This window comes from Meleagris gallopavo, chromosome 4 (assembly GCF_905368555.1).
Source record: "Meleagris gallopavo chromosome 4, MGAL_WU_HG_1.1, whole genome shotgun sequence".
In the NCBI taxonomy this organism is placed as follows: domain Eukaryota; kingdom Metazoa; phylum Chordata; class Aves; order Galliformes; family Phasianidae; genus Meleagris; species Meleagris gallopavo.
The window spans coordinates 68,143,143-68,169,720 of record NC_139407.1 but is presented as its reverse complement, the minus strand read 5'-3'; the positions used below and the strand labels follow the sequence as shown (position 1 = coordinate 68,169,720).

Genomic DNA, 26,578 nt, shown 5'->3' with positions numbered 1-26,578 from the left:
TGGTGGCTTTCAGCACAGGGCCCCAGCCAGCCTCCATCTCCCATTTCGTCCACCTTCCTTGACTCATCTTGTTCCACTTGAGGGATGCGATGGGAGATGATTGAAAAGCAGCAGTACAGGTGCCTGTCCTATCCTGGCACACATCCTCTCCTCTTCTACATTAACTTTTAGAGGAGAAGTTGCTTCACTTTCTACAGAATCAAAGAATGACAGAATATCTCAAGCTGGAAGGGGCCCACAAGGACCATCGAGTCCAACCCCTGGCTCCACACTGCACAGGGCTATAACATATCCTAGTGTTCACATTTTTAACACCTGCACTTTTGAGCCACACAACCTTGATGGCTGGGGGACTGGCTGTGTGTTCAGTGCTTTTCTAGCTGCATTCAACCACCCTTCTGTGCACAGAACCGTAAAATCATTAAGGCTGACCTCTAAGATCACCAACTCCAACCCATTTCACCATGCCCACTGACCACGTCCCTCAGTGCCACATCTCCATGGTTCTGGGGCATCTCCACTCCTTGGGCAGCCTTTGCCAGTGCCCAGTCACTCTTTCGGAGAAGAAATGTCTCCTAATATCCAACCTGTCCCCACCTGGCACAACTTGAGGCCATCACCTTTCATCCTGACTCTAGTAGGACATTCTCATGTGTCCAGCAGCTTTAGTGCTCTGCCCTTACTAATGTGAGTCCCCAGGGCATCTCAACCTCCTTAGTTCTTCATCAAACAAAAAATACTGGGTATTTTATGGCCCTCCCCCAAGATATACACAGAATGATAGAATTATTAGGGTTGGAACAGACCACCATCATCATTCAGTCCAACCGTTAAATACATATACACCTACCCAGGTAGAGCACCTCACAGGTTAACGGATAATTTAACATAAAAGTGTGGCAAAGGGGAATTCATGTCTGATACCCAGTTCTGCAGACATGTATTAAAGCCAGAGGGAGCCCTCCCTGCTGCTCCTGCTCCAAGCCAACGCCTTGCTGCATTTTCCAGAAGTCAGCTTGTTTGCTGTCTGATGGAATGGCTTCACGCTTACTTTTGCTTTCTGTTTAGCTTGCACTGAAGCTATCTTTCACTTGGGATGAGCTCTGAGTTCAGCAAGTCCCTACACCTGAAGAACTGCATTCCTCCCCAGTCTGTTAATAAAAATAGGTGCATGAACAAAATAATGATATTGTAAAGCAGACCATGAGCTTCCCCTCCCTTTAGTACTCACAATACACGCTTCCTTTCCCCATGCTCCGAAGCAGTGATGCTCAAACCACAGAATAAGGACCACGAGTGAGCCTGGGCTTCTCAGAGATGATCTGCACCACACAGCTTTAACAGCATTTCCAATTAAGCACTTGATAAGATTAATCATCATCTTCAGCCAGCTGACAGCCATTCAAAAAGCACAGCAACAGCCACTTTAAAAACAATGAAAACTCTTAAACACCTGCCTGAGGGATGAACAAAGTAGTGTCTAGCAGATATTATCTTTTTTATTAAAGGGCAAATAAAATTGAACCAGGGAAAAGATGTTTTAAAGCAGTTAATGGAGAAGAGAAAGTGGGCATCTCTCTAAAACATCTTCCCAAATGATACATTTCGGGCTGTAGTCAAAACACATAAAAGTAAAGAAATAGCTCTTAAATGGGTTTGGATGGAGCCTCTGGCTCGTGCTCAGGAAAAGGAAAGCCTTTTAAAAATGAACGCATCCGTCCCCAAAGCAAAGCAGTGTAATTGGGGAAGGAACAACCAAGAAGAGGAGGCAAAGCTGATCATCCATGGGCACCTGGCTGAAAAGCAGAGGCATCCCAGGAGTCCTGCTTTGCTTGGTGCCTGAGGACACTTGGTTGTGTCCTCGATGTCACACCTGATGGTGGGTGATGGATGAGCACAGGGGCACTGCTACAGCCCAACAGGCTGAGCCAGCAGCTGGGAAGGGGAGGTGTTATTGCTCTCTACAACTCTTGAAAGGAGGTTGGAGAGAGGTGGAGGTTGGCCTCTTCTCCCAGCTAACAGAGATAGGATGAGAGGTAACGGCCACAAGTTGTGCCAGGGGATAGGTTCTGGTTGGATATTACAGAAAGAGTGGTGATGCACTGGCACAGCTGCCCAGGGAGTGGTGGGATCACCGTCCCTGGACGTGCTCCGTAACCATGGACATGTGAAGGTGGTCAGCGAGCGTGGTGGGATGGGTTGGGGTTGGACTTCATGATCTTGGAAGTCTTTTCTAACCTTAAAAATTCTGAAAATTAATTTCCTGTGCTCGGGTCACCTGGGGAAACAAATCTTCATAATGCACACCGTGTATACGAGCTCTCATCCGGCCGAACAGGAGGCACAGCCCCATCCTGGTGGTGCTGAGCTCTTCCTACAGGTGCTGCCAGCCCATGGGCTGCCTTTCTTCAAGATCAGCAGTTTTCCAACTGTGACACATGGTGAGCTGGCCCGAAGTGCAGGGTAACACCCACGCAGCTGAAGGCAGCGATCCGTTGTAACTGTAGTTTCAGAATGTTTTTTCAACTGTAATTTCGGGCATGGTTCAGCTGTGTTTTCAAGGGGACACCTGGTCCAGACAAGGGAGGACAACCCCTGTCCTCGCTGAGGGCTTCAACTGTGCATCGCTGCCTTGATGCGAGCTGGAAAGAAAGCACTTAAGCAATGCACCCCTCCTTGCACAGGCTGTATCGTAGAAACACAGAATGGTTTGGGTTGGAAGGGACCTTGAATGGTCATCCAGTCCAACTCTTCTGCATATCACAGAATCACAGAATGGCTTGGGTTGGAAGGGACCTCAAGGATCATGAAGCTCCAACCCCTCTACCAAAAGTAGCACCACCAACCTCCACATTTAATACCAGACCAGGCTGCCCAGAGCCCCCATCCAACCTGGCCTTGAACACCTCTGGGTGTAGGGATGGAGCATCCACAGCCTCTGTGGGCACTCTGTTCCAACACCTCACCACTCTCACAGTAAAGAACTTCCCCCTGACATCCAACCTAAATCTTCTCTCCTTCAACTTCAAACCATTTCCCTTTGTCCTGCAAATGTAAGGCTCCACCATACAGAGGTCCTGAGCACCTCTCCTGACCACCCCAGCTGTATTCCTCAGCTTCAGCTCCTCAAGCCATTCGTCCTGCTATCTCATCTTAACTCCCTTTCCTGCAGCCAAGTAGGAATGGTCTGTAGCTGCAGAGACCTTCCTGCTCATTCCCACCTACATTTCAGAAGCCCAGATGGAACTTCAGCTGCCATCCCAAACACAAAGCGCATTTCCAAATGCATTTGGATACTCCTTGCTTCCCAAGCACAGCTTTATAGTATAAATTCCATCCATCATCACTCATTTCACTTTCCAGAGCTTTTTCCCTCTCTCCAGCTCTTCAAAGAGCTCCTTGACCTTGTTGCTTTGCTCATCAAAGCACACAGACCAACACCATCAAATGGCAGCACCTCACTTCCAAGCTGTGAGGTTTGCAGCCATTCAGCCAATGCTGCCACAAACGCTCCCTGCAGCAGCAAAACCCCACAGGCTGCAATATTAATTTCCCCATGTAGCATGCACACCACTGCCTCATGAAACCAGAGCCTGCACAGAAGCACCTGGATAAATAACAGAGACAGGGCGTACGCCTTGCAAATACATCGAGCTTGACAGGTATCTACGCAATGCACTCAAAATGCAAGCCTGGGAATTAAATTCACTGTCAACAAGCAGCAGTCAAGCAAAACCAAGCTTCCCTTTATCACTTTCCTCCCCCAGATTATCCTTCCTCCTTGCACCAGGAATAATTTACCTCTCCCCTTGGCTCCGCAGGTAGCAGCTGGCTTCTCTCTTGGTCTAAGGGTTATCACGTTAAGATCAAGCTCAGAGCAGTTGGCTCTCTGGGTAAGGCTGATGAAGCTTTTTGTCTCAGAACTGGAGGATTTACGCATCAAAAGCTTGTCTGCCTCTCCCCAGCTGCTGTAGCTTACCTGCTAGCAGATACTGCTTCCCATAAACCACGTCGACCCTACATCGCCACGGGTGGAACATGGCAGCACTTGCAAACACAATGCTATTCCAGAGAGTAATTATTCTAGCCTGCCTTATCCTCCAATGTACACCCACATAATACATATATGTTTATTTATTTGCCTTCAAAATGATTGGGTGTGTAAAGGGAGCAGGTCCCCAGCCAAGCAGTGCTTCCTCACCGCAAGGAGATCATGCATGCATGTGCAGCATCTGCCTAACCATGGACTGGAGATGCAAGAAGTCCCCGTGCTGCTCAACACCTTCCTGCAGCGTATGAGGTTCTGCTGTAGGGTGCAACTCTGTAATTTCTTGGTCTTTGGTTTGTGTAAGATGGGACTTCAGCCCTGTGAAAAGATAGATAACAGCAGGACAAGGGGGAATGGTTTGAAGTTGAGGGAGGGAAGATTTAGGTTGGATGTCAGGGGGAAGTTCTTTACAGAGAGGGTGGTGAGGTGCTGGAACAGCTGCCCAGAGAGGCTGTGGATGCCCCGTCCATCCCTGGAGGTTTTCAAGGCCAGGCTGGATGGGACCCTGGGCAGCCTGGGCTGGTATAAAACGTGGAGGTAGGTGGCCCTGCATGTGGCAGGGGGTTGGAGATTCATGATCCTTGAGGTCCCTTCCAACCCTGGCCATTCTATGATTCTATGAGATGTTCATAGCTATTCCCTCTACCTTCAGCATCCTCCCTATTGGTACTGTGAAAAAATTGGTCAGAGAGGTGCCCCAAACAGTCTATGAAATAACTGCACTCTTTACCAAAACCCCAAAGCAAGGCTGATGACATTTCCTTTCCTTGCATTACGTAGCAGGCACTTCTGCCACCCAGTTCACCCAAAAAGCTCTGCGAAGGCACTGATGGAAACCTCCTTTGCCACAGGTTGGCCACTGCCACTTGGGGTTTCCTGCTGAAGACCTTTCATCTGCTCTGCTGCTTTGTTTGCTTTCTGTCATCTGACAGCGGGGACCTTTTCTGCTGAATGGTGAGAATGGGGGATGGAAAGCCAACATCTGCACTGAGGATGCTCTGAACAAGCAGGAATGGCTGGTTTAAAAGAAAGGAAGCACTGCGCCGCTCCATCCTTCAGAGGCACGTCCAGCTTCCAGCAATGACTAAGGGGACTGAATGCCTTCCCCTCTGTGTTCTCACTTCCTCAACTTGTCATCTCCTCTCATTGTTCTTGCCATGATTAGATAAGCTCTGGTGGCAAGGAATGTGTGCTCACCTCTGTTACACAATATCACACAACCGGAGGAGCGCAGGTTTTGCTGATGCTAAATCAGCATTATCTGCTCAGAAAAAGATCACTTAAATCACCCAGTGCATTCTTTGCTTGATGTGAAGGAGATATTCTTTTCAAGGAGACACAGATCAACTCATTCCTTTCATGGAACCAATGCAATCAAAATAGAAATGTGTCTGAAGTCATTGACGCGAAAAAAAAAAATATTCCAGATTCAGTTGCAACTATGTTTGACTGTAATTACTGTTGCTTGACCTCAGTGCAGACATAATGTTGAGGAAACCCTCAAAACTCAGCAAGAAACACCACTGAGAAGCTGAAGACAGGATGCAGATGGCAGCTGCAACTCTACCGAAAGTTTGGGCTGTGGCTGCTGCAAAAGGGCGAGCAACCACCGACCTGGGGCTGCTTCCCGTCCCACGCAGCTCACATGTTTTCAAGATCATATTGCAAAAAGAAAATAATAAAAAAGTCACCCGTTCTCGAAATTACACAAGAGCTGTTGCATTCTGTGCACCGATCGTTGCGTGGAATTAATAACCAGAGTGAAGGCAGCACTGAGATTGGGTCTTCCTAAACACCTGCAGGAGGAAACCTGTTTGCAGAATAAACCACAAGGAGAAAAGAACTGCTATTCAGGGAGGTTGCTGTCAGCAGCAAGAGGGAGGAGGAATGTTTGTTTATAGGCAGCAGCTCCAGGTATGGCCAGCAGGTCCCAGCATGCAGCCCAGCACAGCTTCTGTAAACAGCTGTCTCATTCAAGTCCGCAGCCCAATGCTGGCAATGTGTGTTCAGTGCTGATGGTTGGGTGCTGTTGGTTTGTAACAGGCCAGAAAGTCAGCATGCATCAGCAATGTCAAATTCAGCGTGGAAGTCTGAAGGGTCGTGGAGAAGCCTGCTTGACTTAGAATCACAGAATGGTTGGGGTGGAAGGGATCTTAAAGCCCACCCAGGCCCAACCCCTGCCATTGGCTGGGTGCCCCCAGCAGATCAGGCTGCCCAGGGCTCCCTCCATCCTGCCCTTGAGCACCTCCAGGGATGGGGCATCTACAGCTTGTTTGGGCAAAAGAGCACAACCACTCTGGACTTAAGATCGCAAGCACTGGTGATCTGTGATTTCTGTTCTCAGCTTGGTCACCATCCAATGCAAATGCCACCAGGGTGAAGAGCTCTGAAAACAAAGGAAGGTCCTCCTGGCTACGTGACACATGGTGAAGGATGAGGTTGGATCCTGACCTGCCATCTCCCCTTTGCTTCTCTTGCAGTTTGCTCGCAGCTGCCAGGTAATGAAAACAATGGCACGGTGCTCCTTCCTGAGGAGTGAGGAAATGGATTTGGGGGGTTCTGGTTGAGGCAAGTTGAATCTGAGTCAGCACTGTGCCCCGGAGCCAAAGGAACCAACCGTACCCTGGGGTGCACCAGGCCCAGCACTGCCACCAGGCAAGGGAAGGGTGAGTCCCGTTCTGCTCTGTGCTGCTGGGACCTCACCTCCAGCACCAGATTTGGCACACAGCACGTGGAGATCAAACTATCACACAGCACACAAAGGAGGGCTGTGAAGACGTCCCCTAATTTCCCTTAGCTCCTGGAAATCTTCTCGGTCCCCACCAACGGCTGCAGCAAACGGTGCCTCTTCACAGCCTCCCCTGCTCGCGCTCTGACAACAAATTAAATTTCAAGTTAATAAGGGAACGCATACCAGAGGGGCGAGCCAACCACAATTACTGACTATTATCTCTCAGGAAAGATCTTTCAGTTATTGTGGGTAACGCAGGAAACATCAGCTCAGCGATCAGCGCTGCTGGTGACGGCGAGAAGAAAACCACACGCATTAAAGCTATTGTGCAAATCCACAGGGCATGGCGTCTCGGCTCCCACCTCCCAAAAGATGCTGGCAGACACGGCTGGGAGAGGCACAGGGAAAGGCATGGATGGTTTGAAGGTGGTGAGCAGCTTATGTTGGGACTCTGGAGCAGCACACTGCTCACCCGTAGCTTCTAATGAGTTGAAAAGCTGATGCCAAGACAAGCACGCCACTTGCACTATCGTTAATCACAGAATCGTGTAGATTGGAAAAGACCTTCAAGGTCACCAAGCACAACCATCAACCTGACACACTGTGCAACACTAAACCACATCCCCAGTTCCACATATGTTGCCTTCTACATACATCTGTGCTCTTCTCAAAGTGAGTGATGGGAGGCACCACCCACCAGGTTCAGCTCTCAGCCATGCAACCATGAGCTTCAACTCTTCAGCAGAGAAAGAAATTCTCTTCATCACTTTCCTCTATCAACAGCAATCTTACCATAGTATTAAATCTCCACATTTCATACCAGCCCAGGCTGCCCAGGGTCCCATTCAACCTGGCTTTGGACACCTCCAGGGATGGACGGGGCATCCACAGCCTCTCTGGGCAGCTGTTCCAGCACCTCACCACTCTCATAGTAAAGAACTTCGCCCTGACATCCAACCTAAATCTTCCCTCCTTCAACTTAAAGCCATTTCCCCTCGTCCTGCTGTTATTTACCCTTTCAAGGAGTTGACTCCCCTCCTGTTTTCAGAATTCTGAGTAAAATAAGCCAACCTCTTTACGTGAAAACCTGGTTTTAAATCACTCCAGCTTCAAGCGATTCTTTCATAGCTCTTCCTATTCCCGTGAGACATCACAATTTTAAATATTGGATAATTTGAGTCTGCAGCTCGAAGGTTTCTTCCAAACGTCAGCTTTTTCCTTTTGGAAGACAGACTGATGACACTATACCTAATATGCTTAATTAGGAATATATAGAAAGATCTCTCCAAGAGAACCGAAAATCCTTCAGATGAAATGCTCTGAGTACCAAACCAAGAGCCCATCCATAATGACTGTTTATTCCCATCTTCTATGTGTTTCAGGCCATACTGTTTCAATCAGCAGTTCCTGCCATTGATGGAGTTGTTCCTTCCAGCGATGGAGCTGAACTCCACAAGAGGTCAAACCTAATTGTCCCGGGTTCCCCCTAACTGGGGGATGTGGCTTTCTAAAAATCACGCTGGGATGAGAAGGAAAGAGGTCAGAGCATAAAATAAACACACACATCAGGATGCTGTCACACAGCCCAGTCCGCCCAGTATGGAAGCAGTTTTCCCCTTGATTTCAGCAGCTTTGTTTCAACCATCACATCTTGCTTTCCCCCAAGCACTTGGCTTTTGCTGACCATTGCACCCAGGCACCAAACCCCTCTCACGGCGCTCCGGTACTGCAGAACACAAGGGGAATGCTTTGCACAGATGTTCTTTTTGTAAGAAATAATAATTCATGCAAATCCCTGCTCCAAGCAAATTCCACAGGAGTGCATCTTATCACAAGCCAAACAAAAAGTACAGATACATCTGAGATCTATAAACGTGTATTAAAAGAATTTGTTCTTGTTACAGCTTGAATTTCCCCCTCTCCCTCCAACTCCTCTGCCAGTAAGCTACCCAGCAACACCAAACAAGCAAACCACCAATTCCACAGCACTAAAAGGAAGCTTAAACCCCAATTATGATATAAGGTAACACTGCTGTGAAAGGACTACAGATGTAACACGCTCCATATTCACCCAAAACACCTTCTTAAAACATTTACAGCCCTCATAAACACACCATCCAACCCATGACGTTGCTCTCATCAAGGCTCCCTCCAAACTTGGCTACACGTTGGGTATGGGCACATGGCAGGGGTTGGCCATGCTGGTGGGAACTTGGAGCCTGGAACCTTTTCAAGCTCATAAATTGAAATGTTTTAAGAGCTCAGGAGTGTGTAGATGGTCCTGGAGTGTATCTACAGTGCTTTCCAATTTTGCCCAATAGTTCATCACACTTAAGATCAGGGATTTTCCTCTATTTCATTCATCAAGAACGGAGTACTCCCCCACCACATCTGGAGACCGACCAGCTTTCCGCAGAAGCTCAAGATGGTGAAAATAAACTCATAAAACATATTTTTAGGGTTTCTGTGTTCGGTTGTGTTTTCTTTTTTCAAAATGGGAAGTTAGAACCTGAATTCCAACCCAACCACTGGGCTTTAGCAGAACAAAAAAATCCCTGTGCTGAGTGCTCCCAAACAGGAGTCATGCTCCTTCCAACGCTACACCAACAGAGACCTTATTATCCTTTGGGGGAGGAAGTCGGATTTTTTCCACTTAGCTGTGTTCCCAGGTAATTCTTAAATAAGATTTCCCTTCCCCCTGTGTTTAAAGGGACACTTTGCTCTAGAACAACAAACTATTGCCTTAGTGCCACTCCAAACTGCCGTCATTGTGTGCTGAGCCCTAAAATAGAACGATGACAGGTCTGCCACCAGTAAGCTCCATTTTATTTCAGGGAGACAGAGCATTCCATGATGCCAAAATTAATAACCCTTCTTCTTACCTTAATTATCGTAAGCAAATCGTCCACCTGCATGTCATTAGGAGCCCATAAAGGTTCTTCCAGAGGTGCCCCTGCAAACAAACCAGAAACGCCAAGCTTTTAATACCAGTTACAATTCAGCAAGATCTTTACACAACAAAATTACTACCGCTGCCAGCAAGGCAATTTCATTCTTTTTTATCTATATGCAGAGCAACATTTTTCATTACTGGCCGAGCTAGAGATGCATCTGGGGACAGAAGGAAAGAACCTTGAGCATGAGGCTCAGAGTATCATCATATTCAGAGTTCATCTTTTCCCACCCCAAGGAAAGAGGCACATCCATCACCATGACTTCTGGCGGCCATGTACCCATAGGTTTCCCCAAATCCAAGCGTCCCCAGACACAGATTATAGGGTCAGTGCAGCCCAAAGGATCTCTGCATCTGTTTGCTGCCCTACATCAGCTCCGACGCAGCAGCAGGCTCCTTGCAGGACCAAGCCCTCCTTTCCCCAATCCCATTCAGTGTGCTGATGCTACAAAGCACAAAATTAGAGACCTGAAGCAATTCTAAAATTGGAGTTGAATATATTTAACTAAATGAATGCCTTTTTTCTCCACCTATTGACATCTCTCAGCCTCTGAGTCCACCTGATGCCAAGGAGCCGCGGACCTCAGCACAAGTGATCTCTTTGCTGCTCCTCACCTGCCTCAAGGGTTGGCTCCATCAGACTTCAATCTGATGGGCACACAGAATGCTTTTTAACTCTACAGAAGAAAAAAAATCTGTTTTTTTTTTTTTTTTTTTGAGTGTAATAGAACCAGAACTTTCAAAGAAATGAAAGCAGGTGATCATGCTGACTTTGATTAGAGAATCACAGAATCACAGGGGTTGGAAGGGACCTCAGGAGATCACTGAGTCCCAATCCCTGCTAAAGCAGTTCCCTACAACAGGTTGCAGGGGTCAGCATCCAGCCAGGTCTTGAGTATCTCCATAGAAGGAGACTCCCCAACCTCTCTGGGCAGCCTGTTCCAGTGCTCCGTCACCCTGACTGTAAAGAAGTTCTTCCACATGTCAGTACAGAACTTCCTATGTTCAAGTTTTAGACCATTGCTCCTTGTCCTATCGCTGCACAGCACTAAGAAGAGCCTGGCCTCATCCATTTGCCTCCCACCTCCCTTTAAATATTTATAAACATTTATCAGATCTCCTCTCAGTCTTTTCCCCATGCTGAACAGACCCAGGTCACTCAACCTTTACTCATACAGGAGATGCTCCAGGCCCTTCATCATTTCAGTGGCCCTGCACTGGACTCCTCCTAGGAGATCCCTGTCTTTTTGGAACTGAGGAGCCCAGAGCTGGGCACAGTATCTAAATGTGGCCTCACCAGGACAGAGCAGAGGGGGAGGATCACCTCCCTCGCCCTGCTGCCCACGCTCTTTGTAATGCACCCCAGGATGCCACTGGCCTTTTGGCCACCAAGGCACACTGCTGGCTCATGGCCAACCTGCTGCTCACCAGGACTCCCAGGTCCTTCTCTGCAGAGCTCCTTTCCAGCAGGTAATCCCCCAGCCCATATCTATGGATGCAGTTATTCCTTCCTGGATGCAAGACTCTACACTTGCTCTTGTTAAACCACTCAGTGTGCAATGTTGCTATCGATATTTGCATAGACAGCATACTCATCTTTCAAAGATGCCATGCTCTGAGCACCCAGATTGCACTGCACATGGAATCACAGAACGGCCTGCATTGAAAAGGACCACAATGATCATCTAATTTCAATCCCCCCTGCTATGTGCAGGGTCGCCAACCACCAGACCAGGCTGCCCAGAGCCACGTCCAGCCTGGCCTTGAATGCCACAACCTCCTTGGGCAACCTCTTCCAGTGCTTTAACACCCTCTGAGTGAAAAACTTCCTCCTAATATCTAACATAAAACTCTCCTGTCTCAGTTTAAAACCATTCCCCCTTGTCCTATCACTATCCACCTCATAAACAGTAGTTCCCCCTCCTGTTTATACACTCCCTTCAAGTATTGGAAGGCCACAATGAAGTCTCCCCAGAGCCTTCTCTTCTGCAGGCTAAACAAGGCCAGTTCCCTCAACCTTTCCTCATAGGAGAGGTGCACATGTCCCTGTTCATTGCAGGGAAGTTGGACTAGATGACCTCTAAAGATCCCCTCCAACTCAAATGATTCTATGATGCAAATACAGCCTCACACGTTACTGAGGAGGGCACGAGAAGCCTGGAGATGTTGCATGGAGGGCCTCCAAATGTTAATCAAAGTCAATGCAACACATCTGAGTAGGTTTTAGAGCAGGCTGTGTGTTCAGAAGGCTGTGACTCACACAGCCTCTCCTTCTGACAGGTGACGAGCACAGCACAGACATGCACTGTCACGTACATCACAGTAGGTAGGAGCATCTTGCGTTACAAACACAAGAATATCTTGCAGCCACATTTTAGACATCAGTCACACAGCCATTGCAGAGGAAACCTCATTTTCAAAGAGCAAATGTACAACAGAACTGAGGGGAGAGGACTGGCCCATGCTTCTCCAGCCCTGGCTGCACCCAGGGTTGTATCTGGCTGCCATGTTTGGTTGCAAACAATTCAGCCGGGTAAATATCTATTCATTCTCACAGCACATCAATAGAAAGGAAGATATGTCACCCAGAGATTCCATTTTCTATAACCCAAGTTCACTTTTCCAAGACCCAGAGCATGGAGAAACCCAACACTGACCCAGCTCATGCATTAACCCAAAGGTGGTGGAGAAAGAGCTTCAGTTATGAAGGGGCAGATATAGGACAAGAAGGAATGGTTTTAGCCTAAAAGAGCAGAGATTTAGGTTGGATGTTAGGGGAAATGTTTTACTTTGAAGGTGGTGAGGCCCTGGCACAGCTGCCCAGAGAGCTGTGGGTGCCCCAACCCTGGAGGTGCTCAGGACCATGGGTGCAGCCCTGGGCAGCCTGGGCTGGTAGGTGTGCAGTGTGATTCTCACATTCTTGTATTTTGTTTAGATTTAATGAAAAATGAGTTTTACTGCTAAGAAGCAGGTGAATGGGTTGCATGCTTGCTTAAACAGATAAGTAGAAGATGAAGAGCTGTGCGCTTTCCAGCTCACCTGCAGGCTCCAAACCCTGGAGAGGGGATGGTCCAACAGAAGGTCCAATGACTGATAATGCCTGGTGTGTCAGGAGGGTTCAGCCATGCTTGTAGAATCATGGATCATTGAATACTGTGGTTGGAAGGAAGCGATGGGAACTAACACTTGCAAGCAGGGATCCAAAAGCAGAGCTTCACTCAAGTTGGCCATTTCTGTGCTGGACTATCCATATCATTAGGGAATGATTTTACTGTCTAATGTCACTTCTTTTATGAAAAGAGGAATAGAAGCTCAAGAAGAAGCCCAGTTAGAAGATGCTTTGAGACTTAGAACCACAGAATCATGAAGGTTGGAACAGAGCTCTAAGATCCTCAAATCCAAACCTAACCCATCCCACCATACCCATAACCACATCCCTCAGTGCCACATCTCCATGGTTCTGGAGCACCTCCAGGGATGGTGGTTCTACTACTCCCTGTGCCAATGCCTGACTGCTTTCAGAGAAGAAATGTCTCCTAATATCCAAACTTCAGACGACACCAGCAGGTTTGTTATTCAAGAACATTAATGCTAAATAACGTCGCATGCTGAAATGCTTAAGATTTGCTCCCCACTCATATGGGCTTGACAAAAGTGGCCTACAGTTATTGAGCTGCTCTGTCTCTTATTAAAATAATTAAAGTAGCAGTAAGCCAGGCATTAGCTGGCTAGACAGCCCAAATCCCACCGCCCGCGTAATCCACCTAAAAGCCAAGTGTTCCAAGGGAAATTAAAGCTGCCTTTAATCCATACAAATCTCAGCACAGGAATCTTTTCTTCTCCTGCCTCCTGCTGCGGGTTACTCCTGCTGCACACCCCTCTGTGCTGCTGGAGCTCTGGGGGCAACGGGACACAAAGACTGACATTGGATCTGTGGTGCAGGCAGCTTTACACCCGTGTTGAAACAGGACACAGTTCTCCCCGTGCTTGGTGTAATCATATGTATCAACACACATAAATTAGGACAATTTGAGCATAAATCAGGCAGCGTCATTATGCTGATTTAGACTTTAGGGTTGTGTTTGCAGTCTGCCAATGATCCTCTGGGAGGGAGCCATGAGTGAGCTGGAGGAAGAGGATGGCTTCCTGCTAGTCCACAAGGGGCATCTTCCCAAAGCTAACTCAAATGGTGAGGAGAAGGGGTGAGAAGACCTGTGGGGATTGTTGCCACTCTGCATTTCCTCTGTCTGAAATTCTCCTTCCTAAAGATTTCACCCTATCCCTCTTGTGATGCATGAAGCAGTGATCTATGGATGGAGGCAGGGAGAAGCTGCCAGAAAAATAAACCACCGGGGTGCAAACGCTGATGTGAATGCAAGAAAAAATAAAGAGTAAGAGACTCAAATCTTCTCTATTTCATCAAACCTACCATACAGATCCAAACCATCCTCAGCAGGATACGATCCTCTGCAGGGCTGTGGGTTCTGCTCCTCCCTGCTGGTACCAGGGGAGCTCCTGAAGCCTTTCAATTTTCATACCTAAACCAGTTACTAATTTAGCTGCCAAATGGGATCATTACGATGAAAAATCCTACCTGTGGGAATCGAGCTCTCTCACTTCAGAGGGAATTCGAGCTCCTATTCTCCAGGATCCAGCCAGGAGTATTTCCTCCGACAGACGCGCTGGCACTCTGCCTGGCTCAAAAACACACTGCAGAAGAGCACTGAGCACTAAGCTACCACTAGAAGTGCTTAAAAAAACCCCTAAAAATAATCAAGTTTGGACAAAGCATATGGTAACACTTATCACGCCGCAGGTGAGAGCAAATACAATGCTCTCTTTAGAGCACAAAGTAAAAAAAAAAAATGATGGATTTTCAGAGAACAGCAATGCTTAAATACCAACGCAGCCCAGGTGAAAGGTTGCTCAACGCCCTCAGCCTCGGTGTTGTTGCACTCTTGCATTTCTTTGCCTCTTTGATATTATAAATATCAAAAGATGTTTCTCCGGAGCACCCAGAAGCTGCACGTCTGTGGCAGGGAGGCAGGGCATACCCCCAGGACCCTGCGGGCTGCAAACAGCACAAAATCCCATGGAGGCACCTGGAGGACTGATGATCAAAGCGACCACTGCTGCTGTGTGCAGTCACAGCAAACCAAAAGCAACCCAAGGCAAAAGAAGTAGGAATAGAAATGAGGCAGCGCAGGGAAGTGAAACCGAGGGCTGCCTCGAAGGCTGGAGATACTCAAAGGATGGGGGGTCAGCATGTCAAAATTGGGGGCATCCATACATAGAATCATAGAGGCATTAAGGTTGGAAAAGGCCACTAAGATGAAGTCCAGTCATCAGTCCATCCCCACCATGCCCACTGAGTACAATTTGCTGAGTTGTGGTTTTGTTTTTCCCAGAAGCATGAATAGAAATGAGTTACTGCAAACCCATCTCTGCCTCTCTATGAAGGATCATAGAAACACATAGAGTGATTTGAGTTGGAAGGGACCCTTAAAAGTTCATCCGGTTCCACTCCCATATGGGATTCCACTGCAATGAACAGGGACACCCACAGCTCCATCAGTGCTCACAGCCCTATCCAGCCTGACCTTGGGTGTCTCCAGGGATGGGGCATCCACCACCTCTCTGGGCAACCTGTGCCAGTGCTTTACTACCCTTATTGTAAATAAAACCTTCTCCTTTTATCCAATCTAAATCTCCCCTCCTCTAGTTTGAAACCATTTCCCCTTGTCCTATCATAATAGATCTTGCTAAAGAGTTCCATAAACAGCTTCTGCAGTTGCTTCAAATGGAGCCCAACTTGGAGCATGCAGCCAGTTAATGGCACGAGCCGCTGCTCCAACTCACTGCAGCAATTCCTGTAATTCAAGCCTGGTAAACAATTGCTGCTCTGAAATGGGACAGCATCCAATTATTATCCTCTTCCTTGTTAAAATAACACAAAAAAAAAAAAAAAAGGTATATTTACTATACCTGCACATTCACTGCACTGGAAGTATCCCCACGCAGGCATGACAGCAGCAAGCACCAGCGCTCCTTGCAGCTTCGCCTGTTGATGTTTTCCCTTTCATCTGAGCAAAAAGCATGTCAAAGCTAAACAAGCAGGCAAGAGGAAAGCAAGCATCTGGCTGCCTCCCTGACAACTGAACAAGCTGGCAGCTTGCAGAAGGTAAATCTTTACTACGCTCCTAAGCGAGGCAGCTAACACTTTGCTTTGGTGCCAGCGCTCCCATACATCCTTGCTTGCATTTCCATCCTCCGTTCAGCTGTCCTTGGCTGCCCTGGGACTTCCATCCTGCAATAAAATGGTGCAGACACCGAGCCCTGACCAAACACATTAACCCAGCATGCACACACCAGCCTATGTGCAAGGGTTTTGTTGGAAGGGCTTAGCTCACTGCCACGCACCTGATAAGAGTCTGCAGCAACGACACACCCAGAGATAAAACAGAAGGGTTCCAACCTTCAAAACTCACTGACGTACCTGGAACGAGGGGTGAAAGAAAGCTGTAAAGAAAACACTCTGCCTAACAAATCGTTTCCCTTGGCAAACATCCCTGCTTTCCTTCCCTTGCCATATCTGTGTGTGCACGCAGGAATCGTTCCCTCGCATTTTCTTGGGTTGGAAGGGACCTTAGAGATCATGTAGTTCCATACCCCTGCCATGGGCAGGGCTGACAACACTACATCAGGCTGCTCACGTCTCCTGATGGGCCCACAGACCAATCTGGGTGACATTTGGCTGTCAGTAGGGTTGCACAGGAATTGTGACCCCACCTGAATGCATTTGGGGATGGCACATTACCCTTGAGCTCTGTGCTATGGGTGTGAGAGCTGATGAACGCGTCGTGCGAGGGGTTATGTGCAGTGCAGTAGCTAAGGTCCCATGTCCAGCCCAGGAAAACATTTGCAACCTTTTAATTCCTCTTCCTCTTTAGACTTCCTTAACGAATATAAATACTTACGAAGGGAAAAAAAAAAAAAAAAGAAAAAGAAAAAACAACACATGACTCAGTCATCCTCCCTACAGACCCACGCTCCAGGTTGACTGGGAGCAGCTCGAGGTGACATCAGCACAGTGAGGACATGGACTGCAATGGGGATGGTGGCACAGCTCTTGACTTTGGTACCATCCATAAGAAGTACATCTGTGCCTCTTATCCCTCCATTCCAGCCCCTCGAGCTGCACCAAGCTGTGTTTTATAGGCAGACCCATGTGATGCAGCTCTTCCAGCGGCGATTTCCTGCAGCCTCTCGCATACGAACCCGGGGCAGGGATACGGAGCAGCCCTCCAGGAAGCTGCAGCAAGAAACAAACCCCAGCCAGATTTCTAAAAATGGTTATAGCTTCAGCCAGCAATAGGATGTTCTTCATTCCTCCGCGCAGATGGATTTCTGAGCTTCAGATATAAATACGGCATTGTTGTAGATGGGATATTGTGCTTTGCTCCTCCGGGTCACAAGTTCAGAGTTGCGGCGTGTCGGCAATGCTCAAAGAGCAGTGAGTCCTTTATGGCCATCATAAACGTTCCCCAGAACCTTTTGTTGGGCAAAGGGTTCGGAGCTATAAGATTTTTCATCAGCATTAAACTGGGCTCCTCGTTGGGAAGCTTGGAACAGGTTGCCCAAGGAGGTTGTGGATGCCCCATCCCTGGAGGCATTCAAGGCCAGGCTGGATATGGCTCTGGGCAGCCTGGTCTGTTGGTTGGAGACCCTGCAGATAGCAGGGGATTGAATCTAGATGATCATTGAGGTCTTTCTGAACCCAGGCCATTCTGTGATTCTATGCAAGGAAGGCTGAAATCAGGCAGAAATCACAGCAAAGGAAGAAGGGTTTTCACTCCTGGCACTTGAACTCAACCATCTCAGTGTGTTAACGGAAGATTTTCACCTATGTGTTTGACCATCGGATTCAACTTTTAGATTTGTTGCCTAAACAAACCAATGTTAGATCCGCTGTCCAAAATTTGTGTGTAAATTCACCCACTTTTTTTTAGGCATCACCAACAAAAGGGTTTGCTTACATTTATTTATAACCACCTTGAAACAACACAACCACAAGTGTGGTAGGGGCTGCCCTATCACTATTTCCAAAGTAGTGGAGCCACCATCCCTGGAGGTGTTCAAGAACAGTGGAGATGTGGCACTGAGGGACATGGCCTGTGGGCATGGTGGGGTGGGTTGGGGTTGGACATGGTGATCTTACGAGTTCTTTTCCAACTTCAATGACTCTGTGACTCACTCTGCAGTTTTTAGGCTGGGGGACATTCAGTTGGAGCAGACACACAGACCTAATGCCACGGATATCTGTGGGATCTTCATGGACCTGAGGATCAGAAGAATTACCTCCCAAAATCTTTACATGCCTCAGGTTCAAAAGCAGCAGGCATCTCACTGCGTGGGGTAAAAAACATTACAAAGGGCCTATAGGGTTAGTGTCTGGAGACCCCAAACCAGATCCTTTGGATGAGCTGTGAGAGTTCTGCTAGAGATGCTGCTATTGGCAGGACAGCAGGACAAAACCTATGGGACTCATCACGCCAGTAGCAAGGTCCCTGCAATGCTGCACGAGGAGTCGTACCATGGGAATTCTGTAACCTTTGGATGCATGGTGTTAAGCCTGAAGATGGAAACTGGAGTCAAAAGTCATGGACAAAACCTCCCTGTGGATGGAAAATCTACGACCGAACTGCGGTGCCAGATGTTTCACGCAGCTGCAGGGCTTCACTGTAATCCATCACCATAATCCCTTGCAGCCTTAAGACGACCAAACGAAGGAGGGTTTGGTTTTGTTCAGGGGTGTCTGCTTTGTTTCATTGGTGCAGGGTCTGCAGAAGCGGCTTGCTTCTCTGGAGATCCTCTCTGTATCTTTGCACTCCTTGTTTATAAGTACAAAGTGCTGCTTTCAATGGATGGGATGTGTTGGTTTGTGGTTTTTTTTTTTAATTTAAGACCAGATATTTTCAGTTCAAATTGACTCATGTCCTTCCCTCCAAGTGAAAGGAAGGCTCCAACGAGGACTGCTTGAACCACTGCCCCCCTGGGTGCCCCATTCCTATCTTACCTGCTATGGTTTGTTCAGTCCCTGCCTATTTCAGGGGGTTGGAACTAGATAATCCTACAGGTCCCTTCCAACTCAAACCATTCTATGTTTCAATGATTCTATGACCTCAGCAGGAGCTTGTCCAGTTCACAGATACGTCCAGGCTGCCAGGACCAGCAACTGCAACAAAATCCCTATGAGCAAGCAGCCATCTCTATAAGCAAGCAGCTGTGTATTTAAGAGGTGAGAATGCATTCAACCAGCTAATTCCATAGCCTGTATATCACAAGCCCATCTGGAGGCCCTCCTGGAGATGAAAACGTGGGAGGCATGAGGGTGAAGGATTAAACTGGAACATCAACAGGTTCCCCTGATGCAGCACTGGAACAGGGCTACATGTGTTTCTTTTTTCCCCTATATCATCCTTTTTTTTTTTTTTTTCTTCCCTGCATTTATTAGGCACTAGGGAAGTGAAATTTGCTTCTGCAGATCATATGATGGATGGTCAGGCACGAGATGCTCACCAAGTCTGGACAGTGGGATGCGTCTGCAAAGGCAGGACCTTGTCCAGAGCATAGATGTGTCCAGGCTGCCAGGACCAGCAGCTGCAATAAACTCCTCACGTTCCTAAAGAAAAAAGAAATCTGTTTCCCACCTCCTTGGTGTGCTCCAAGCACAGGAAAAAGGAGATTGGGTTCCTTTTTCTGGATGCACTGCTGGCCTGTAGCATTAACAAACAAACATATATGGTTTTCCCTGATCTGCTTCTCTTCTCTTGCCATTCTTGTCCATTTGAATGAAGGCTCTACCTTCAGGAAAACAGGTTGGCAGCAGGGAAATCCTGCACACTCCTAAAGAGTTAAACCATAGCCATGGAGCCAGGCACCATTATAATTCTGGGAGAGTATATTTAAATAGCAGGGAAAGCTGAGCTCGTCCGACTGGATCATCAGACCACAAGTTCCCCCCAACACAGCTTTGATTTTCCAGTGCAACACACAAAATCCTCTTCTGCTTTCACAAAATGCGTGTGGGATCACGCTCTGTATTGCACAACATGGCTTAAGAAATGATCCCCAGTGTAGTGCAGAGCTGGAGATCGGCACAGAGGAAGGGCTGTGAATATCTCTGGCAGCAGAGGGGGATGAGGAGCATGTGCTCGCCTAGAGCAAAGCAAGGGAGTGGTAGTTGCTCTCCAGCTCTACACTCAAGGACAAAGAAATTATATGGAATCATAGAATGGCTTAAGTTGGAAGGGATCTTAAGGCTCATTCCAATTCCCTTGCTGGGGGTAGAGTTGCACAACTACTAGATAAGGCAGCAGGTCAGGCTGCCCTGGGTCCAATCAGCCTGGTGTTGAGCATCCCTGGAAATGGGGCACCCACAGCTTCTTTGGGCAGCCTGTGCCAGCACCTCACCTGACAACACTGGCAAAATGGATAAAAGCTGAGCACATCTTCCCAGCTCATCATATTACAAGGCTGGAGCTGGGTCATCAACACCGCTTTCATCATAAGCTGGGGGTGGGATGCAGGAGCTTCCATACTTGGGCTATTTTCCAGGGGGAATCAACCTGAGCACTGGGACAACAGGTGGTGGGTGTCATTCTGCCCTTTCCTATCCGCAAGGATCACTGAGTCCAAGCCCCAGCTCCAACCCAAACCCAAACCCCATAGCTGAGAGCGGTGCCCCAACAATCCCTGAGCTCCAGCAGTTTAGGATGAGCAGCCTATCCCAAGCCCAACGCTCCGTGGGGCAGAACCTTTTCTTAACCCCCATCCCTCCTCTGGATGCTCTGGGGGTGTGTAACTGCAGAACTGCCCCATAAGTGACATTAAGAGACGAGCACGAAGTGGAAGCTCTCAGTGGCACCCCATCCAGTTCCCAGCCCCAGCGATGCTTTCGGGGAGGGAAAGCTGAAAAGCAGAGCCCTGCAGACATAAGCCGTGTAGGTAACCAGTAGCAACTGTGCCTAATCCATCAGCAGGACAAAACCACCAGCCTCATTTGTACCCACGGCACGCACCGGGCCGAGTGTGGCACGGCCGCAGCACTCCCTTTCCAGTTTAAGCTTCATTCTGGAGTGGTTTCTCTTTTTGTAAGTATTTAAGTCTGCTTGGAGGAAGAAGTAGTTTCAATAGATGAGGCTGGAGTTGATTTGAGTCAAAACGAAGAGCAAATGCTCTTTCCTCAGCGTACATATTCAGTATGCAAAGTGAATGTATTATAGTTTGCCATATCCATAATATTGGAGAAATTACCAAGAAATCAGCTGCTCTAATGTTGATGTTCTCGACTTTTTTTTGTAATAAATTACCAGAAAGAACAGAAAAATACTCCAAGTCATGTTGGAAAGCAAAGAATAAAAGCAGCAATTCTGTCCCCTATTCAGGGCACAGCACCAAGAAATGCCTCACTGACAGAGGATGCTGGCATCACAGCAGCAGCACTGTATCACTGTTATGAGCATCAACAGGAATGCATGGCAAGATTGGAAGCAAGGAAGTCTTAGAAAAATGTATTTCCTATTCTCCCCTCGTCTAACCAGCCCGTTGTCTTCACACAGAGGGCTGTCAGATTGATGAAGTGTGATTTCCCTGTGGTGAATCCATGCTGACTACTCTTGATCACCCTCTTTTCCCCCACATACTTAGAGATGGCCTCCAGCATGAGCTGTTCCATCACCAGGGATGGAGGTGAGGCCGACTGGCCTGTAGTTTCCCAGGTCTTCTGGCCCTTTTTTGAAGACCAAGGTGACACTGGCTTTCTTCCAGTCCTCAGGTACCTCTCCTGTACTCCATAACCCTTCCAAGATGATGGAGTGACCCAGCAATAGTGTTCACCAGCTCCCATTGGTGCCCGTGGATTGGTGGATGCCACGTTTCCCTAAATGACCTCCAATCTGATCCCCCTTGACTAAAGAAACTACTTCTCTTTCCATACTTTCTGGCCTAGGAGACCAGGGATTCCTGAAGGCTGGCCTTGGCAGTGAAAAATGAAGGTGGCATTCAGTGTCTCTGCCTTCTCTGTGCCCTCTGTCCCCAGGGTTCCTGCCCCATTCAGAAATAAGAGACACCCAAACTATGGAGAGAAACCTTATCAACACTAGTTTGGTGAAGGAGGAAAACAAGTTGCCCAGAAAAGTTGTACAACCTCCATCCTTGGAGGTTTTCAATGGATGAAGTCCTGAGCAACACAATCCTGCCCTAACGAGGTTGGTTAGAGACCTCCAAAGGTGCCCACTAACCAGCTTACCTGTTCTAGAGTCAAAGACTACGGAGATCATCTAGTCCAACCATCCACCCACAACCACCAAGGCTGCTGCCCAGTGATCCTACCTTTCCAAGCATCCAGTGATCAGTTAAAGCTTATGCCATAAAGCCAGCCTGTGATGGTATAAACACACAAAAAATTGGTTCCATAATCTCAGAAACATCCCAGCACCATCCAGATCACGACATGAAGTCCCTTCCTTTTGACTTCACCCTTTTTCTTTACTATGAAAGTGGTGAGGTGCTGGAACAAGCTGTCTAGAGAGGCTGTGGATGCCTCATCCCTGGAGGTGCTCAAAGCCAGGTTGGATGGGGCACAATCTGGTCTGGTATTAAATGTGGAGGTTGTTGGACCTGCCTGCAGCAGGGGGATCGGAGCTTGATGATCCTTGAGGTCTCTCCCAACCCAAGCCATTCTGTGATTCTATGATTCTCGCATTCCCCTCCACGAAACATCACTCTTGCAGTGCTGTCAATGCAAACAAGCTGCTGCCCCTCAGGCAAAGCCGGCGGAGATTGCAAAAAAAAAAAAAGAAAAGAAAAGAAAAAAAAATCCTCTTGATTATTTATGTCGCTCTTTGAACAACACCAGCTATTGTCAGAAAGCTGTTTGCAGTGTTTTAAAGCCCTGAATGTCACATTGAGAGTCTGGTCGTGTCAGTAGGAAAGCCTGCTGCTGCCACGTCCCAGCACAAAACGTTTTATTGAAGGCACCCCAAGCTCAGCAACACCGAGCCGGGCAGAACCGAAAAGGAAGCTGGTGGGTGTGACAGCCACATTTTATATAACAGTACTGAAAGAAGCAGAAAAGGGTTGAGTTTTTGTGGGTTTTTTTTAATTCTTATTTTGGTGTAGTGGGGAAAAAAACAAGGCTCGGGGTGAGATTAGAAAGCTTTGGCTCGCTTTGGGAGGAATTTGGGAGTGCTTAGGGGCGATGGAGCCCTTCCCAGCAGGACTCGGTGTGGACATGGCTTTGTCAGAGTGCTGTCGAGAAAACAGGGCTGGCCCTGCCACCAAGCAGCTGCTTCCTGCTGTACTACAAGGGAAGCAGGGCTCTGTGACTGTGCAAACAAAGCAAACCTGCAGCTCCCACCATTCCTCTCCAGGATCAGGAGCTCAGGAGTGCCACCCGACCACTGCAAACCCCAAAGAGGAAAGAACCAGGCTCTTTTCCGGGGTGTGTAACATTACGAAGCAAAACTGGACGGGCTGCAATCTTCCTGAGTGCTCCTTTGCTGCACCCCGAGTGCTGCGTTTCAGGTTACTTCACCTGCTGTACCTGCAGGAATTGCTTTCAAAAGTGCATTTATTTCTATCGCTTCCACTAACACCTGGCTCCTGCATCAAGCCTTTCATCTGCAGGTCTTCAAACCGTCCTGCAAAGAAAGCAAGTTGTCACTTCCTTCCCCCTCCCACGCCCCCGTGCACCGACGAGGAAGTTATAAGCCAAGTGAAACAATAAATATCACCCAACAAAAAGGGGAATGCAACCAGCAATAGAAAGGATGGTGCTCCCATAGAATCACAAAATGGCCCGGGTTGAAAAGGACCACAGTGATCATCTGGTTCCAACCCCCCTGCTACGTGCAGGGTTACCAGAACAGGCTGCCCAAAGCCACATCCAGCCTGGCCTTGAATGCCTCCAGGGATGGGGCATCCACAGCCTCCCATACGACTCCAACCTGTAGTGCCTGTAGAATCCATCCTTTCACTGCTCAGGAAGCAGCTTCTCATTGCTGCACATGCACCAACGCTCCTCCCAGTGTTGATATCCCCACCTCTTCCATCTCAGGGCTCTGCTTCCCATAAGCAAACAGGCAGGCATTAATCCTGCATGCATCACCTCATCTCCCCGATAACACCCCGTTAACCATCCCTCACATGGGAACCTCGGGGCATTTTAAGCCCTATCATCTCATCTCCTCTGCAATCTCAATTCACTGTGAAAATATTTGGTGAAACCTATTAAGGGATTTCTTGATAGAGGAGCATAGATTCTACCATTATTTCTTCCCACGCAATTCTCCCTATCTGATTAAAAAAAAGGCAATGGCAAAGTTTGTTTAAATATAACCCAGTGCTGCTCCCATTATCTTTGAGGTCCGCACGGGTTTTTTTCCAGCAGTACCATCACGCTGTTGCATAAATCAACTTGATTTATTTTTCACTCCTATTTTATGAGCAAAGGCTTTTACTATTCCTTTCGATGCATCACGGTGATTAAGTACCTTCCTACCGGAAAGCCAGTGCTGCCAAGAGACCTGCAGCTTCCAGTCCTGAAGTCTTTCACTAAACACAGCACTGAACCCTTTAAACATCAGAGGATGAGGACATCTAAGGGCATCAGAAGCACCGACGGCTTCACAGAGTTGTAGAATCATAGAATCACAGAATGGTTGGGTTGGAAGGGACCTTGAAGCCCATACAGTTCCAACCACTGCCTGGGCTGGTTGCCACCCACCAGCTCAGGCTGCTCCATGAATAAGGCAGAAGAGTTTTAAGGCAGCTCCAAGTGACAGCAACATAGAAAACATAAGGAAACCCAAGCAATGCTTTTCCTAATAAAAATATTATTAAGCTCCTATAATAATGGCCTAGCGAGAACTTGGTTTTCTCCCACTAAACCCTCTCCCATTTCCACTGCGGTTAATGTTGGCACGCATTACTTTTGCACAAACTCTAGGAAAGCAGTTGCAGTACTATATTCTTAAAGTTGAATAAAATATTCTTGACAAACTCCACTTTTCCCACTGTTTGCAGCCCAAGCACTGTGTCCACGGTCCCCGTAAGGGCTGGCACCTCGACACCGCATCCTGAAATCATTGCCAAGCCAACACTGCTGCTTAAAGTCATCAGAACAAGAGTTCTACGAAATAAAACTTTTTGGGAAAGCAGCAGGTTGCACCTTCTTTAGACACTCAATAACCTTACAGAACCACCCATGTAATGCTCTGCTCCCTGCCCTGGTGAGAGACTGATCAATGGCAATGTGAAAGCTCGCTCTCTGAATCTGTTCAGAGTATTTTGTCACTAAAATATCAACCTGGATTTGTACCACAATTTTCTCTCCATTTCAAAAATGAACATATAATCACAGAATTGTTAAGGCTGAAGAAGGCCTCAAAGATCCCCATATCCAAGCCCAACCCATCCCACCATGCCCACTGACCATGTCCCTCAGTGCCACATCTCCACAGTTCTTAACACCTCCAGAGATGGTGACCCCAGTATTTTCTTGGGCAGTCAGTGCCAGTAACCAACCACTCTTTCTGAGACCAAATCTACCAGATTTGGTTAAGTAAAGCAGAAAAATTGTGACACAGGCATGGGAATTCCAATGTAGGGATTTTAAAGTTGCATTAGAACAACTAAACAAGAAGTCTTGTTTTGTGTGCATTTGGTGATCCCATCACCAGGTACCATATTAGGTGAAGAGTGGATACCTTTGGCTTTGGATGCACTATGCCTACTTTAGTTGCAGCTCTGGGAAGGATAACCCAAAGTTCAGCTCTTGTAGGTTAAATTTAAGATGTAAAAACTAAAATAAAATAGGAAGAGGATTTATAGGGTTAAAAAAAAAAATAGGTACAATTTTAAAATACTCATTGCAACACAGACTTGTTGGAAAAGTGCAGCAGAATCATTGAATCACTAAGGTTGGAAGAGACCTACAAGATCATCCAGTCCAACTGTCCACCTATCACCAATAGTTCTCACTAAGCTATATCCCTCAAGACAATGTCTAAACATTCCTTGGATCAATCTCAACAAAGGCATAAAACTCATTATTATCCTTGGGCTTGCATCGCCTCCACCTCTCATGTGCCCATTTGAGCAACTATTTCAACCCAGCTCTCTCATGAAAAGAATTGACTGCACCAAACGCCAAGGCAAGGAGAAAGAATGAATTAAAAATCCAAATAAAGCTTTTTTGCTTTTTTTTTTTTTGTTTGTTTGTTTTTCCGTACCATGTAATTGCAAATGACAAACATATCTGTGGTTTACAGAGGAGGCAATAAATTAAAACAAGTCACAAATCAGACCAAAAAAAGATACTTAAGTCATTCAAACCACCACTCCAGGATGGCTTTGGCCCCATGGGATGCATCTCGGTTTTGTGAAAGGCTTGGAGCTCTGAACTGAGGAAGCACAAAATGAAGAGCTCTCTTAGAAGTTGTTTCTTTCATAACTCAGCCAACTCTCTGGTGCTCCGTGAGCGCAGCCATTCACACCCTTTGGTTTGGTTGCAGGAAAAGCAAATGGCCTTCAGCAAAGAAGTCTTTCATTTGTGGACACAACGTAAAAAAAAACAAAGTTTGACCATCTGCAAAATGGCTGCGTGTGTTTCTTTTGCAACCGGCCAAAGAAGATGGCTGCAAAATTGCCGTTGATAGAAAATCAAGCTGATTGGTCCTCAGTATGATTTTAACTTTAAATTAGTACAAAAATACGTAATTCAACTCATTAGGAAGCTGAGGACAACAGTAGCCCCACATCAGAGGAGAGTTTCTCTGAACCA

General features: G+C 47.4%; 1 protein-coding gene across 1 annotated transcript in view; it reads right to left on the bottom strand.

The window, feature by feature from the left end:
* Nucleotides 1-26,578, bottom strand: part of PTPRA (protein tyrosine phosphatase receptor type A) — a 96,392-nt gene that overhangs the window by 43,774 nt on the left and 26,040 nt on the right. Inside the window, exon 3 of the mRNA XM_085223739.1 lies at nucleotides 9,662-9,732. Coding sequence (XP_085079865.1) covers nucleotides 9,662-9,694 — 33 coding nt within the window. The 5' untranslated portion in view covers nucleotides 9,695-9,732. The remainder of the gene's footprint in view (nucleotides 1-9,661; nucleotides 9,733-26,578) is intronic.